The sequence below is a fragment of the Centroberyx gerrardi genome, chromosome 11 (genome assembly GCF_048128805.1).
Source record: "Centroberyx gerrardi isolate f3 chromosome 11, fCenGer3.hap1.cur.20231027, whole genome shotgun sequence".
NCBI lineage: Eukaryota > Metazoa > Chordata > Actinopteri > Beryciformes > Berycidae > Centroberyx > Centroberyx gerrardi.
In genome coordinates this window covers 15,861,041-15,877,455 of record NC_136007.1, presented here as the reverse complement: position 1 = coordinate 15,877,455, position 16,415 = coordinate 15,861,041, and the positions used below count along the sequence as shown (strand labels likewise).

Here is a 16,415-nt window from a genome sequence, read left to right as displayed (position 1 = left end):
CACTCTTACTTATTGTTAATTCATGACAGAAGCCGTACCACAGGAAGTGATAACAGCAGACAGGAAGGGAGAACCTTGCTGATTTGCATAAATCAGTATCTTATTTTCAATCTGACATTCACAGATTTACAAACATCTATTTGACCATACTCTATTCTCTTTATTTTACAGCCCGCTAATTATGGTGTAACTAGTTTGTAATTATAGGGTACTAGTAAAATAACAATGCTGTAGTTACAGGGTAACAAAACAAGAAGTCCGGGAATTAAGGGGTAACAATTTTGTAATTATTAGAGATTTATAAGGTAGTTATGGCGTAACTGTTTTCGTAATTACTGCATACTTCGTAATTATGCCCTTCTTCTCCAAGTTCATAGTACCCCATAATTACAAACTAGTTACACCGTAATTAGCGGGCTGTAAAATAAAGCGTTACTAGGATGGACAGAAAGATATTTAGGCCCCAGATTAATAAAATAATGCAGGTAGCAGCTATGACTACAGACAGATCAGCTTTCATTTTGGCACTATATTTACACGGGTGGGGCGGGTCGTTGTGTTAACATCTATTCAAAGTCAAAGTGTTTGCTGGGAACTCATTGACTCTCCCCACCCAGATTTTCCCAGATGGTCTGGGGGTTTCAGCCTAGCAATGTTCTGGTCACAGACCCGCTTTTCTGGCCTTTACGCCCCTGCTGCCCCAGAAGATGCACCCATGTGTGTGATGAGCAGGTTGTGGGCGTGGCACAAACACGGGGGGAAAACAATCAGTGTTTCCATTAGTGCATCCCAGAACCACCTCTCTCCACGCCCGCTCTCAACACTGATCAGACATACTGACTGACTTACATCTAAAGCACTGTACTGTGTATCACTGTAATTCATCAGTTGTTACCAAAAGAAAAAAGAAAAAAGAAATGGTTTGGACGAAGTCATGGTAGGCTAATAAATTCAAATTCATCCCATAGTTATGGGTTAACTGTAAGCTTTCAGTGCTATAAAGTAATGCAAGTCAGTGTTCCACTAGATATCTAATGGCAAAAGAATAAAATAGACACATAAGGTTGGACATATGTGGTTTCATAGTAGGTAGGGTGGCTAAACACAAGAGTGATGTAAAATGCCCCACCCACCCACACACACCCCCAAACATATTTAGCTATTGCTGCAAAATAAAAAAGTCAGTTGATCCATTTTTTGTCCCATGTATGACGATTTCAGCATGGCCAACGTGTTATTATTACTGCTACATTCAAAGTCTCTTTCTGGGAGAGTGGGAGAGTGCAAACTCCCCCTTACAACGCTGAAAACATGTTAATAACTTCAGAAAATATTCAACAGCATCCAGGGATGTACCATCATGATTGAATGTGGGCGTGTACGAACAGATCGCTGCTAGCTAAAAGTGAAAAAAATAAAAGCGACTGGACGACACCTAGCTAAAATTACTCCTGTGCATGTCAGTTGGCAGTGTATAATCTGTTGATGTCACTCCCGAAATTAAACCTTTTAGGCGACATTTTACTGAGAGAGCCCTCTACCATTTGAGCTTATCCCTAAGTTACCAATCGCCCAGACAGACACAGTACACAAGACTGTGACTTTCACCGACAACAACGGTGTTTTCATGTGCGGGAGAAAGAAAGACGTTAAAAGAGTTTGACATAATGTAACGTTACGGATCGGTTGGTGTTACATAATGTTGCTCTAGGCGTCGTTTTCGGATTTCGCCAGCGTTATTAATCGTAGGGTTTCGATCTGCGAGGATGTGTGGGAGGTCGGGATGATGACAGGAAGATGGCGAGCGGGGTTGGAAGTGAGTAACGTCGGTAGATAGCTTGCAAAAATTTTGCAAGCGTGTCATGAAATGGTATCCGCTAACGGTGGCTGTCTCGTGCCGTTACCAAGTGCGTGCATGGCAGCCTCCGCTCCCTGCAGGAGAGCGTGCATGAATGAATGGCTGTCATCATGAGTTGACAGCTCTGTTTACACCAACGCAACGTCGATAAGCAGGGCTGCCTGTTTACCACCAACAGTATAAAACAATGCTTTGGGTATGCTAAGTCTGATCGATATTAGCTGCACGCCCTCATGATGTGTCCAGGTGATCTACTAAGGTGAACTGCTTGCATGTTAGGCAGCTGTAGATAGCATTAAAATAAAGCTCAGATAGACATAGTAGATCATAGCCTAGGCCTGCAGACGTTGATAAATTATACTTAGACAAGGCTTTGGTAAACTCTCCATTTACAGTTTATTGATGTGTGTGTGTATGCAGGCTATTTATCATCCATTTTGTCCACTTTTCCCAAACATCCACAGAACACAAGTTGCTTGCCATTGGACCGACGGAGCCATGGTCAGTGAGGGAGAAGCTGTGTCTGGCCACGTCTGTCATGAAGAGTGGAGACCAGAACTGGTACAATTTTTTTTTGCCTGGAATACCATCTTAGTCTACAGCTGACGCACATAGTAATGGCGTTATATAGTATAATACAGTCATAAGCAGGCACTCCAGGGTTTGATCCTGTATGGAAATGTTAAACATTTAATGCTGTCAGGGGTCAAGAGCTGTATGGAAATGTAAAGATTAGGTTCTGGTGCTCAGCATGCTTTTTAGTGATAGGAACATTCATAGTGATAGTTATGACCTGTATGCATCCATCTTTGTAGGCTATTGAAGATTAAAAACTGTCACCCTGGGTGGCACGTTGGCTCGCAGCAAGAAGGTCCCAGGTTCAATTCCCAGACCTTTCTGTGTGAATGAGTGTGAATGTCTATCTGTGTTAGCCCTGTGATGGACTGGCGACCACCCCAGTGCATGCTGGGATACGCTCCAGCCACCTGTGACCCTGAACAGGAATAAGCGAGTAAAGAAAATGAATATCAACCCCTAATTACTTTAATTCTATTTATCTTTGGCAGACATTTTGAATTGGAAGTATATCACTATATACAGTTACTATATATATATGAAACACTCCAGAAACTTGATTTTTCGATATCTAACTGTGGCAATAATGTTATAGCTCATATGTTCCACTGTGTCAGGAAATAGTCCCTAATATGAGGTCAGCATGGCCATGTCCATCTAGGTGATATTTGCCTGATAGACGCACTGATGCCAGACCAGCTTTACCTGCTGGTAACGACACCCCCCGCCAGATGTGAGCGCTGATATGCACAAGAAATAAATACAGCCACGGCAGTAAAGTAACACCAGCATCAAGCCTGTAGTCTGCTTCAGCATGCAGAAGAAATGTATTAATGTGAGAGCCACTCCCGGCTCAGCTCCCTCGGTTGAATATGTGAATTATGGTGTACTGGCAAATTTTGAACCAATAGATTATTTAATTGTAACAATAAAATGCAAAACCTCAAATAGGATCAAATCTACATATTACAGCTACATTTAAAAAATTACAACTGACACGTGCACTTTTACCGGTATTATACTGGCAGTAGTAGGTGTCGGGTCTGGTGATTACCATTGGAAACTTGCTTCAGAGACACGCCCACTTCCTGGTCCCCCGGATGAGAGTTGTGTCCTTTGTAAACACAGGTTGATTACAACCATAAACAAACCATTCAGCAACTTAATAGATGTGTCGAAAGCTTTATTCTGTTGACGTGAGTTTATCCCTACATTCTGTTCCAAACAGGTGAAGCAGTAAAGTCCAATTTTACCTAAGTACCTAAGTTACTGATAGGTTACTGATGATGAATTTTTCCCTTTGCCAAAATACAAATGTGACTGTTTCTCTGGATCAGGAAGAGCCAGGTGAGGTGGTTTGGGCATGTGCTAAGGAAGCCCCCCCCCCCCCCCCAAGAGTCTCACACTGGAGTTGTATTGGGCGTGTCCCACCGTGTGGAGAGTGGAGAGCCTGGCGGTCTGAGGACATGCTGGCAGGATTAAATCTATCAGCAGGCTTGGGGAAACAGCTGAGACTCCCTCAGTAGGAGCCGGGCTCAAAGGGACCTCTACTCAGAGCTTGTGAATTTGGTTGGGTCATATTACATATACAGTTATGCTGCCACCTGTGTTATCATAAGTCTTAAACATGTAGCATCTCACAGAAAATTGACAAAATTATAAAATAAACATAAACCAGGATGCAAAAAAACAACAGGATTTCAAGCCCATGATAAACCAGGGCAAAATAGTAGGCTTTCTGGGCTTAATTTCATAAATATGTGATTTATCTTACAATTAAACTAAATGTATTCAACTCAACAGGGTGTCTGTCAGTCGAGCCATCAAACCATTTGCAGAACCTGGGCGGCCACCTGATTGGTTCTCTCAAAAGGTATGACAGATTCAGAGCATGTGATATGACAGGACACAAATACCTGAAACAGGAGTCAAATTTGTGACCGCTGCAGTCATTTTACCACATATTTTGTCTGTTCACAAAGCCTTCAGCGGTTTACTTAATACCCTTCATTCCTTCCTTCTAACTTTTCTATCTATAACATGACCTTAAACATTTGAAAATGTCTCCATCGCAGCACTGTGCCTCCCAGTACTCCGAGCTCCTGGAAACAACAGAAGCCCCAAAGTGAGCACATCACTCACTTTAATCCTTCGCGTGCTTTTGAAAGATTTGCAGCTTTATATATTTGACATCTGCTTTGACAGTAGATGCTACACGGCCATGTCTTAAACTGACAACTAAGTGTGATAGTATCTGTTCCCCTCAGGCGGAAGCGCGGGGAGAAAGGTGAAGTGGTGGAGACGGTGGAGGATGTGATCGTTCGCAGGCTCACCGCTGAGAGGATTGACGAACTGAAAAAGTTGATCAAAGAAACACAGGAGAAGCACAGGTTCAGGAGCTTGCCTTTCGACAGCATGAACACATGACCGCAGTTATGAAAACATAGTTGTATCGTGAAGTGCATTACTGAGATTTGTTTGAGCACACTGATAAGAGATGTGATGTGTTGTATCTGCAGGAAGCTGAAGAGAGAGGCTGAGCTGATCCAAGCAGGCCATCTAGATTCCAAACTAGAAGAGTTATGGGAAGAGATTGTACAGTAAGAAGCAACAAACTGTCTATCTGATCTGTTTTTACATTGAAAATCATTTCCTGTTTTCATAGTTAAGCTTAGAGATTAGATTGTCTCTAGATAAGCAAAATGAAATAATCCTATTTGTGTCTGTCAGAAAGAAGAAACTGGAGGAAGAGGAGACAGAGTTGAAAAGAAAGACCACAGATGCTGCCTATCAGGGTATCTGTATATTCTTCACTTTTGACCAGTCAAAAAGGGTATTTTTTGGGGTAAAACACTGAGCACTTTTTCTCAGTGTCAGTTACATGCTTGACAACACTGTCAAAGTGATGCATGGGACATTGTTTTACAAAGCAGCATTGATCAAGAGTGTATTAATATGACAATAAAATCACAACCCTGATTTAGCAACAAGAAACAGTAGGTTGTGACTACTAATTCAGCCAAAAGCTAATGCTTAGCTGGTGAGTTCTCTACCAGTTTGGATTATAGCAGGAAGTTATAGCAGCAAAATAATAATATTTTACTTGATTTGATGTTTGTTTGATGCATTTTTTGTAAGAAAGATTGGCTGTACCACTGATTTTAAAATACTCTAGTCTGGTAGCAACATCAGCACATGTAGATGCTTGCCTAAAACAATAGCATGTCATGCCTGCAGAGCCAGAAAGCTGCAGATGAGCTTTTGTATGACTGAATTAGCAGCGTCTTCACCCTGCTGCCCCTCCCTCTTCCAGCCAGACAGACCGCGAAGAACACACCGAAGCGAGCGCACAGTGTCACCGTGCATTCGCCCTCGGACTGCAGCTCCCCGAGCCTGGACTTCTCACCCGGCGACCCACTCCACTGCTTGACGGATGATCCTGCGTCCGCCAAGAATGTGAGTCACTGCCACTTAAACAGAAGGTTGAAGGGTTACAGAGGCCTTTGACATGCCTCCCCTTAGGACTGTCAAAGAGTTCTCACACCAGTGTTGTTGTTTTGGAGAAATTGGCACCAGCCTCTTGTTATCATTATTTTAGCAGGCCTAATGCTCATTCAAAACAAGGGGGAATCAAAGCATTCCCCTACAGATTACCACAGACCACTCAGTTTTCATCCTTCAGCTGTAGCAACAGCAGTAATAAATAATATAACTGTTTGAATATTTAAAACTTAATATTTAAGTAATGTAATTAATATTTAAAATTTTAAAAATATAAAACTGTTTGACATTTTGAGTGAAAGTTTCCTTCTCCATTGCACTAACATTGCTAACATGGAGCTGGTGCCAGTTTCTGTGAAACAAGTGAAAACTAGTTGAAGGCCAGTGACATGCTTGTTACCTGTCAGCGTCTTGGCAAGTAATGTAATAAGTCTTAAGTGTTTTCGATGACACTCATGGATAAAGACAACTCCTCTAATCCTTCAGCAACACCTTTTATTGAGACAACAAAGGGTTTGGAGTATAAATAGATTAGATGTCATATGATGTAATAGTATTTTTACAAATACAGACCAGGTGTGGCTCATTAACCACCAGGGAAGAATGAAATCTTGCAGGATACTGAACCTCGAGGACCTGAATTAAGTACCTAGGACTTAAAACAGTCTACTGCGCATTCCCCTCTCTTTGTCACCAGGCCTCGGGATCAGCCAGGTTAATGCCATTGGCTGAGTCTTGTGGATCTGGGAATGATGAGGTCAGCCAAGGGTCGCTTCTGGACGACTCCACACAGAAGAAGCTCTTGGGCCAGAAAGCCACACCACCACCGTCTCCCCTCCTGTCAGAGTTACTGAAGAAAGGCAGTCTCTTAACCACAAACTCCAGACTGGTATGTTTGGACTTATTATGCCAACAATGCCAGATTTGCACTGCTATATGCATGTCAAAGCTCTAGAGATAACTTTTGCATGCTCAAGTCACTGGGGCATCTCATCTTCATCTCATGATCTGTGGAGATACAGTGTTGATCTTTTCTGCATTTTGTGGTGTTGCAGCTTGAATTAAAATTGAATTAAATTGAGATGTTTTTGTCAATCTACATAAATCCTCTTTCCATTGACTTTGCATGTATTCATTCCACCTGCTTTTTTTTCGGTCCTTTTAAAAACATAGGGTTAGATGAGTGATGAACTATATCTTACCGCTTTGCATTATGGCTGAAAAGTTCAATTTTTGTTTCATCAGGCCACAGAATCTTTTGCCTCATATTCTCAGAGTCTTTCAGGTGCCTTTTGCAAACTCCAGGTGGCCGTCAACTTCCTCCAGGCTGCTGTCATGTACCTTTTTCCTCCAGGCCTTTTGTCATGTGCCAGGAGTGGCTCCTTTTATAGCAAGATCTCCCATTGCAGCCAAGGAACTCTGTAGTTCTGTCAATCCCTGACCAAGGTCTGTCTTGAACAGTTGCTCAGTTTGGTCAGACAGCCAGCTCTAGGAAGAGTTTAGGTAGTTTCATATTTTTTCCCCTTTACTAATGATGGAGCCTTCTGTGCTCTTGTGAACTGCCAACACTTTTAAATAGTTTTATACCCTTTACCAGATGTGTGTGTCTGAATTATAAGGACAGTTCCTTCAATTTCTATCCACTTTGACATAATAGGTTATTGTGTGTAGATCAGTGAATTCCTCATTTCATCCATTTTTGGATTCAGGCTGTAATACTACAAAATGAGGAAAAAGTGGTTTGAATTCTTTATGTACAAGAAAACAGACACATTGCAAGTCAGGTGGACACTCACACATATGTGTTTATATCCCAGATTGGGGAGGGTGATGTGTCCACTGGTTATATGACAGGAGCACATGACCTGCAGCTGGCTCCGCCCAATCTACCTGTCTCACAGGCAACAGGTACGCATACACACACGCACACCTGTCCATGCATACATAAACACATCCACGAACACCCAGACACAGAATAGACACTGTATCTGTAATTTGTTGCATATCTTAGGAATATTTTTGAAGTGAAAGTCTTTTGCATAATTTAGTTAGCAATTACAAATCCTGTACCAAGAATTAATATTGGTGCGTAACTTATATTTTTTTATTTTGCTACTTAACTCATAAATCTATGTGTGTGCTATCTAAATAGAAAGGTGGTAGTATGGCGTAAACCCTGGCTAGCTGAAGGCCTCCACTGCTTTGTCTGCACTCTGTGTGTGTGTGTGTGTGTGTGCGCGTGTGTGTGTGTGTATGTGTGTGAATGCTTGCATGTCAGGTGCCCCTACGTTGTCTCGTCTCCTGGAGGCTGGTCCCACCCAGTTTTCTGCCCCGTTAGGTTTCATGGCCAGTCCGGACTCTGCCTCCAGCGCTCCTCCGTCTGCTGCCACTCCTGTTCCTTTGGACTCTCCTGCCTCCGCAAGTACAGGTCCGTCCCTTCCCCCTTCCCCCTTCCTCTCGACCTTCTGTTTCCAGACTCACTGCTCAGACCACAGGCCATTCCTCCTCACTCTCTTCATATCATCTGCTTTGTAGCTGAAGTAGAGACTCGACACCATTCTGTTTTCAATCTATTTGATGGTCATCTCTTCCCAAATGAGCACAGATCCATTTCCCATGATCATTTTCTGTGCAAAAGTAGAATAAAGGCATAGTTATAACAATTTAGAGAGGACATTACTATCATTATTATCCTTAAAGTGGCACTTAAGCAAAAAACAAAGCTGAGTGATTGTCTCATTTCACACATATTCCAAAATCCTGAACATTGTTGTACAGTTTCATCTGTTGGAGGACACTGAATCCTTGTGTTGTGTAAATTAACACTCAATTAAATGAGGTTAAAGGAGAGCATGAGCCAAAGATTCAGTGAGGGAAGACACTTTCCAAGCTGATTTATATAATTAGCATAGTGAAGAAGGCCTCTTATGAATTCAAATGTAAATGCATCACAATCAATAATGAAGTAAAGACCACATCTTAATATTTCTGAAGGTATCAGTTACACCAAAGGTAAAGGCAAATAAGCGTTCAGATGCATTGTGGGTGAAATACCCCTTTAAATAAAATCTATAGATGAAGTTTGAGTAAAACACGATATAAATGTGAAACTTTGTCTCAAATCAAACAAGAGGGTGATTACTACAAACTAGTTTACTAGTTTACTACAAACTAGTTTAAATTTATATTTTGACAAAAAATCCTAGAATATCCTTCCCAGTTAAAGTCTTTTTTCATAGATCTAACAGTCCCAACTATGTGCATTTAATTTTTTTGAGAAAATTTGCGAATTGTCAAGGAGGCCGAACTCGAACCACTATATGTGCACTAACAAAATCTGTGCAAATTGGGAATGATATGGGATGTGGATGCTTGTCTGTGTGCAGAAGGGGATGTGATGGTGCCATCTGTGCCCTCTGGATGCCAGCCTGTCTCTACGGGGGAAAAGGTATCTGAGCTCAGTGAAGAGGACGTCACTGTGTCCTACATGGGGGACGAACTGGACCTGAAGACAGTGGGGGACATCATCGCCATCATTGAGGATAAGGTGCAAACAGACAAAAAGTACTTTGTATGAGTATTTTCTCAGTACTGAGATCAGTTATGGATAAACTAAATAATGCAATTAGTGTGTGGAGCACCTGCTTGTGGTGTTCAGGTGTAGAGTCAGATCTCTCCTTCCACAGGGGGATGAGAATGCGGAGGCTTTGGACGCAGCTGCAGTAGAGGCTGCTCTGTCCCTGTGTGAGGAGAATGGCCATGCCCTGTCTAGTGCCTGGGAAGCTGGGCCTTTCAAGACCCATGAGTCTAACCCCGTAGTGCCCACAGGAGTCCCACACCCCTCATCTCTTCACACTAGCCTGGTGGGGAAGACAGAAGTGTTGGAAATTCAGGGTGGGACCTCAGCTCCGCTCTCCTCTCCACGCAATAGTCAGGATAACTGTCTCTCGGCATTCCCTGTGGGACTAAGGGGCCTTCCTCCCACCTCCTCGTCCTCACGCAGCTCAAGGATTTCGGAGCACTCCCAAACTGGAGCGCCTCCGCAGCCTGAGGCAAAGGGAGAGACTGGAGAGGAGGTGCATCAGGAAAGACAAATTTCATTGGACGTTACCATAAAGTGTGAGAGTGAGAACTGGGCTCAGCAAAGACCTGATAAACCCCATGGAGGTATGCGCATCCATGCATAAATACTAGTATTCACTTGCTTCAAAACATGCAGTTTGCATGCAACTATGCATTTTGCATAACCATTTCCTTCTTATTATTCATCTTTACTATCTTGGCAGACTCAGTATTAGAAGATAGCCCACTGACAGAAAGGCACCCCAAGGTACACCACCCAATGAGGACAGAGCTAACATCATGCCTGTAATTGCTGTACTGAAATGCAGTGTGCGTAACTCCACAGCTTTCCTGCACAGTAAGCTCCATTAGAATCTCTCTGCGTCTTTCTCCATCTTCGCAGGAGATGAAGGCAGAGGACGGGGTAAGTGTTGGGGAAGGGGAGAATGCCTCAGGGACTAAAGCGGACTCGGAGGGGAACGGGCCAGCAGCGTGCGGAGCAGAAGAGGAGGGGGACGGGGCGGAGGCGTTCCTGTCGGAGCCAGACGGGGAGACGGAGCTAGAGCCTCCGGCCAGCGAGAGCGAGGACGGATACAGCCTCCACACTGCTTCGTCATCTCTGCAGCTCCACACAACTGCAGACTCCATCCCCAGCAGCCCTGCCTCGTCTCAGTTGTGAGTAGCACACACTCATGCTCACGCAGCAGGCAGGGAACAGTGTCATTATAGTGAGCCAGAACAATGGTATTACATGTGCAGTGAGAAATGGTGGTGAAGTAATGCCATTGTTTAAGTACCTTTGCTTTTCATATCACCTGTCGTCTGGCAACATTCATTTCTCACTGTGTCATGCTGCAGATCAGGTTCTCCTTTACTTTCCTTGTCACTATTCATTCTGGAGAAAAACAGTATAAACTTCCTTCTTCCTTGTTTGTTTTTTTCCATCTCGTCACATACCACTGTTCTGCAGCTCTGTGTGCAGTGAGGACCAGGAAGCTATACAGGCTCAGAAGATCTGGAAGAAAGCCATTATGCTGGTGTGGCGTGCAGCGGCCAATCACAGGTTAGAATGTGACTCAACAATTACATCCAGCCAGTGATCCTCAGCCTCTGATATCTTTACATTTTTCAATTCTTTGTACCATTACTGAAATAGATCTAATTTTAGTTAACCTGTTTTAGGTATGCAAATGTGTTCTTGCAGCCAGTAACAGATGAAATCGCTCCTGGGTACCACAGTATTGTGCACAGGTAAGCATTGGCAGTGTTTGTTGTGATGATATTTTGTGGTTAGGTTAGCTGTAGCGCCTTTTTTGTCTGATCTTTGGTGCCAGGTGATGTCACCTATGTACAACAGGTGGTGACATCACCTGGCACCAAAGATCAGCCAATAGCAGATGGCAATTTCAGTAGCATGCTTTTTACTGTTAGATGTCAGGCTTTACACAGATTTGGGTTTGAAGTTTAGTTATTCTTTAAAGGGAAACCAAACAGAATACTTTTCAGGTTGGACTGAGGTTAAAAAAACATGTTATTGCAATAGCAATTTGCTATTGGCTGATGTTGGTTGCTACTGGCTGATCCATGACAAAACAGGTAGCCAAGATCAGCCAATAGCAGATTGCAATTAACCAGTAGTTGTCAGTCCAACCTGAAAAGTAGTCTCTGTGTTTGGTTTCCCTTTAATGTTTTTTGGTGTGGACAGTTGTCATATACAATCAGATGCCCTGGTCAAAAACTCTCCATCAGCTCATCTTTCTAAATTTCTATACTTCCTCTCCTCACGCAACAGCGGTCTCGGCTGTCTCTTCATAACTCCAACCTCCCGTTTGCCCCTCACCCCTACCCCTACTTCCAGGCCTATGGACCTGTCCACCATAAAAAAGAACATTGAGACAGGTTTGGTACGAACCACAGCTGAGTTCCAGAGGGACATCATGCTGATGTTTCAGAACGCCGTCATGTACAACAGCTTGGACCACGACGTGTTCCACATGGCTCTGGAGATGCAGCGCGACGTCCTAGAGCAGATCCAGCAGTTCCTAGCCACCCAGCTCATCATGCAGACGTCCGAGTCTGGCATCAGCGCCAAGAGCCTGCGGGGCCGTGAGAGCACGCGCAAACAGGACTCCACTGACAAGGTGCTTCACTAGGGTTTTGATGAAAGCAGAGAGTAGGTGAAAAAAGAGATAAGGGTGAGATAATAGGCTGGCTTGAAGACGATAGATGAACAAGAGTGGTAGTAGATGCAGTTGTTGTTTTTCCAAAAACTTGCATTTTCCAGCAATTAATAAAAAATAAATTAAATAAATTCCATGTGTGCGTGGGGTGTAGTTGGCATAGTGATATCCAAATCCTCGTCAATTTTTGTTGTCTTTTAATCCCATTATAATAATGAATATAATAAATCCTTTACTGTACACATTTTGTGCATATTCACTATTGACACATTTGGCCTTAGGACTAGGCACTGAAACACCTTTATTATTTCCTTATTCACTTAATTCTCTCCTGTGTGTGTGCTAAACCTTTATCATAAATATTGACCACATTCATATAGCTGTAATAGATTATTGAAATGCCCTATATTGTGTTTATATTGAAACTTTTTGAGATGTTGCATTACCAATTCCTGTCTAAACTATATACTTATTTATATATTCATTATATATATCCTATATTATTATTGACCTCTGGCTGTGTGTGTACATGTTGTATAATTTGTATGCAAGGATACTTATTTGCACATGCGGTATGGATGAGGTCTGAGCTGTTACCATTGTTACCATTGTTAGTAATAATACTAATAATATTACTTTTTAACCCCCTTATCTAACCCATGGAATGTAAAACAGATTCCTCTGGTTGTCCTGCTGTAATCTTCACATCTTCACTTGTGTAATGGTGGTAACTGATCAAGTCCCCCCCAGCCCCACTATCTTCCTTTACTACTGCAGGGATAAAAAAAATATTTGTGGGTGGAGAAACAGTGTAACAGCAGTGCAATGAGGAAGTAAATATTGGAACCTCTATAATGGCTATCTGTTGGCCTATATACAAATTCATAGAGAAATGTGCTGTAAAGGTATTGCTCATGAAGAGGCTCATTGTTAGATATGTCTGTTCATCCTTCCTTGTGCTGAATGTATGAGTTGTATTGGGTTTCTGGAAAGTAATCATTCATTGCCATGCAATCTTTTAGATTCTTGATTCATCTTGAGTCCTTTCTCTGCCCCCCTTGTGAGTCCGAGCTCTGACCTGCATCATGTTTCCTCTCACAGGACAGTGTCTCCATGGCCTCCCCTGCCTTCCTGCTTTCTCTTTTTGTAAGTACTCATCCTACAGCCTCCTTCCTGAAGAACCTTCCCTGTCTTGCACAATTTCTGCCTTTTTTCTTCTTGACACATGCACAAAATAAACATGGCAGAGCTATATATACATGAAGCAAAACTCATTCATACACGGCCTCATGATCCAGAACATGTTCAAACTAAATCTGGGAATTAACTTGGCTAATTTCAGCAAGCTGAATCAGCTAGGCAATATGTGAAAGTATAATATGTTTAAGTATAATGTGAAAGATTGGTAGAAAGTTTAAATATGTATTTCAATCAAGTAACTTGATACTGCCAGTTGAGTTACATAAGTGGACACTAACTCTGGTCTAACAGGCGGTTTCTTCCTCTGTGTGACTGTGCAGGATGGGGGCACCAGAGGGCGCCGTTGTGCCATTGAAGCTGACCTCAAGATGAAGAAATGACCACAGACAGAGTCTCCCCAGTTTAAGTGAATGGCATAATTCTATGAGACTTAACTTATTTTCTATTAGTTGCACATGAATGCTTGCTTAAAGTGCAATGAGCATAATGTGCGATGTAATCCTTGACTTGCAGTCTAGATTAAATGGGCAGACTGTAATGTGGAGACGCTCATTTCTTCCGAGCCAGCCGTACATACATGGATTACATGTAATCCTAGAAGAAAACGGCCCATTGAGATGGACTAGCTCAAATCTTTCATAGACATAGCTTCAAATAGTTCTAGATTTAGCCTGCTCTGGTTTACAGGTTGCATAAATGAAAACTAGAGCTACCCCAGGACTAAAGAAGGGCTTAAATTAAGTCTCCAAGGGGTCAGGTTCAACTCCAGATTAATGTTGTTGGTCAATGGCTGTTTTAGAGAATAGGCTGTGTCAGTGATAACCACTTAAAAGCAGAGGCCAAAGACAGCACATTGGTCCAGGATTTTAATTAATCTGAGCCCAAAAAATGAATTATCATTTCAAGCTTTTTCAGTGTTGGTATAAAATCATTTGATTTATTTAAATTTTCTAATTTTTAATTACTTTCAGATCATTTTTGATATGGGGTATAATAATTGTGATCGGTTGGTTTTATCTCTACGCTACACTTGCAATGAAACAATACAAATTACGTCATGGAACATGCGCTAAATCCATTTCATATCTGGACATCATAGTCCAGAGGAACATTTTAGCAAGTGGAATTTTCCATAGAGAGTTTAATATAATATTATAGTTTGCATTTCATGAGAGATGACCCTGATTACATTCCAACTAAAAAAATAAAAAAAAATCTGTTTATGATTATGATTGTACATGAGCTGCTAAATATGAAAATTAATTTTTCATTTTTCAAGTTTTATTGGCATTGCAATGAACTTAATAGTTCATAACCTTTTCATGAAAGACTGTTTTGGCAAAGTCCATGACATTCATGAAAGATGTTGTTGTGTTTGTCAGTGGGGAAATGCTTGGGGATTTTCTCAGGAACAGATGTGACCAGCAGGGACAGTAGTAACACTTTCCCTCCCCATGTCACACTCTTCTTAGCAGTTATAATAGGGTGAAGAGGAGTGAAGAATCCAGTCACAGCATGATCCATTTTTTTATTTTGTTAGGAGTCGTAGGAACAATAACACAGTGAATCTTTCCCCTCACTCCTCTGCAGAACAGCCATCTTAGGCTTCGGTGTTCAGTAAGAAAAAACAACAGCAAAACCACATTGATCACTGCTTTTAGATGAAGACGTGCAGCTTCTGGGGCTTTTTGGGGGCTAATGAAGTACAATCCCTGCCCACTCTGTACAGAATGTCAATTTAATTATATTACACCACAATTCCTGTATGCCCACCACCAACCTAGCCACCCTCACACTTAACCTCACATGAAGAAGTACTGGCCAATCAGAGCAGCACATTCTGGTTAAGATGAGCCATCAGGAATCCAATCCATATTGACCGCAAGACAATCCATATTTTTAGATTCTATTGGCAAAATGTAACACGTTAGATAAAGTATACTCCTGAGAATCTGTGTTATATAGTCCTGTCCACACAAACAGCCCACACCTCCTCCCAAACAGCATCCACAAGGTAGAGGAGCTTTGATGAAAGATTACCAGTTTGAATGATATTTTTGGACTTGGCCTCTACTTAGTCATGTTCTTGGAACTCGATAATCACTGTCAGTAACCCTGTTAGGCCAATACTTTCATGTAAATAAGTTAAATACAAGTTGGCTTAAACATTTCCACAGGTTTGATTTAATCAGTCAACTCAATAATACTACTGCCACTTGATGATGCCATTAAAACAATTTTTTTTTTTTTTTGCAACAGCCTTTTTTTGCATTTGCAAATATGTGCGTTCTTAATATTGTGGAAGAGGATTAGGGCCACGTGAAAAATGTGAGTTCTGAGATTAATCTCTGAATTGAGAATATGCTGAGTTTAAATCAGAATTCTGAGAATATAGTCAGAATTCTGAGACTAAAGTCAGAATTGAGTTTAATCTCAATTTTGAGAATGAAGTCAGTATTCTGAGATTTAAATCAGAATTCTGAGATTGAAGTCAGAATTCTGAGAATAGTCAGAATACCAGAATTCTGAGATTAAAGTCAGAAACTTTTTCCTCAGAATTCTAACTTTAATATCAGAATTCTGAACTCAAATTTTTCATGTGGCCCAAATACTCTTCTGTATCTACCGAATCCATGAGCCTTCCCTTTAAATTTCCAAAAAAACACAAACAAAAAACAACAGGTCTTTCTGTTTCTATTGCAGATAATCACTGTATTAAATCCATACACTTGATCAGCATCACAGGCTTGTTAAAAGGAACACAGACATACTTTAATAGCAGTGGAGCTATATTAGTTTGATAGCTCAAATGTTGAATAAGTGTTGTTAAAACAGAAAAAGCAACTTGTGCAGAAGAAGATCTAACTAAATCACATTTGAACCATGTCCATGAAGTTTGAGCCTTGTCCATGATAAACACTTTAAACACTTTATTCTGGTGTGGTTATATTAGATCAAGGTCTACTTCTAGCTTTATCTAAGCTATGTCTGTGAAACAAGCCCATAGTACTTGAAGTATTGGCCCAACTCTCATGATC

The 16,415-nt window shown here is 41.6% G+C and overlaps 1 protein-coding gene across 1 annotated transcript; it reads left to right on the top strand.

Annotated features, from left to right (window-relative positions):
* The first annotated feature begins 1,797 nt into the window (after positions 1–1,797).
* brd8a (bromodomain containing 8a) lies at positions 1,798–15,848 on the top strand. Its single transcript, XM_071898098.2, has 20 exons — positions 1,798–1,816; positions 2,323–2,419; positions 4,238–4,307; positions 4,510–4,559; positions 4,702–4,824; positions 4,954–5,034; positions 5,165–5,229; positions 5,748–5,890; positions 6,633–6,824; positions 7,753–7,843; positions 8,214–8,363; positions 9,322–9,482; positions 9,622–10,102; positions 10,222–10,265; positions 10,401–10,672; positions 10,968–11,060; positions 11,180–11,248; positions 11,856–12,138; positions 13,279–13,323; positions 13,698–15,848. The coding sequence occupies exons 1-20, from the start codon at positions 1,798–1,800 to the stop codon at positions 13,755–13,757; spliced, it is 2,589 nt and encodes an 862-aa protein (XP_071754199.2). The 3' UTR covers positions 13,758–15,848.
* Positions 15,849–16,415: the final 567 nt, after the last annotated feature.

Coding starts and splice junctions, on each gene's coding strand:
- brd8a (XM_071898098.2), top strand. Junction 5,035..5,164: donor TTATGGGAAGAGATTGTACA/GTAAGAAGCAAC, acceptor TGTGTCTGTCAG/AAAGAAGAAACTGGAGGAAG. Junction 11,249..11,855: donor TACCACAGTATTGTGCACAG/GTAAGCATTGGC, acceptor CCCTACTTCCAG/GCCTATGGACCTGTCCACCA.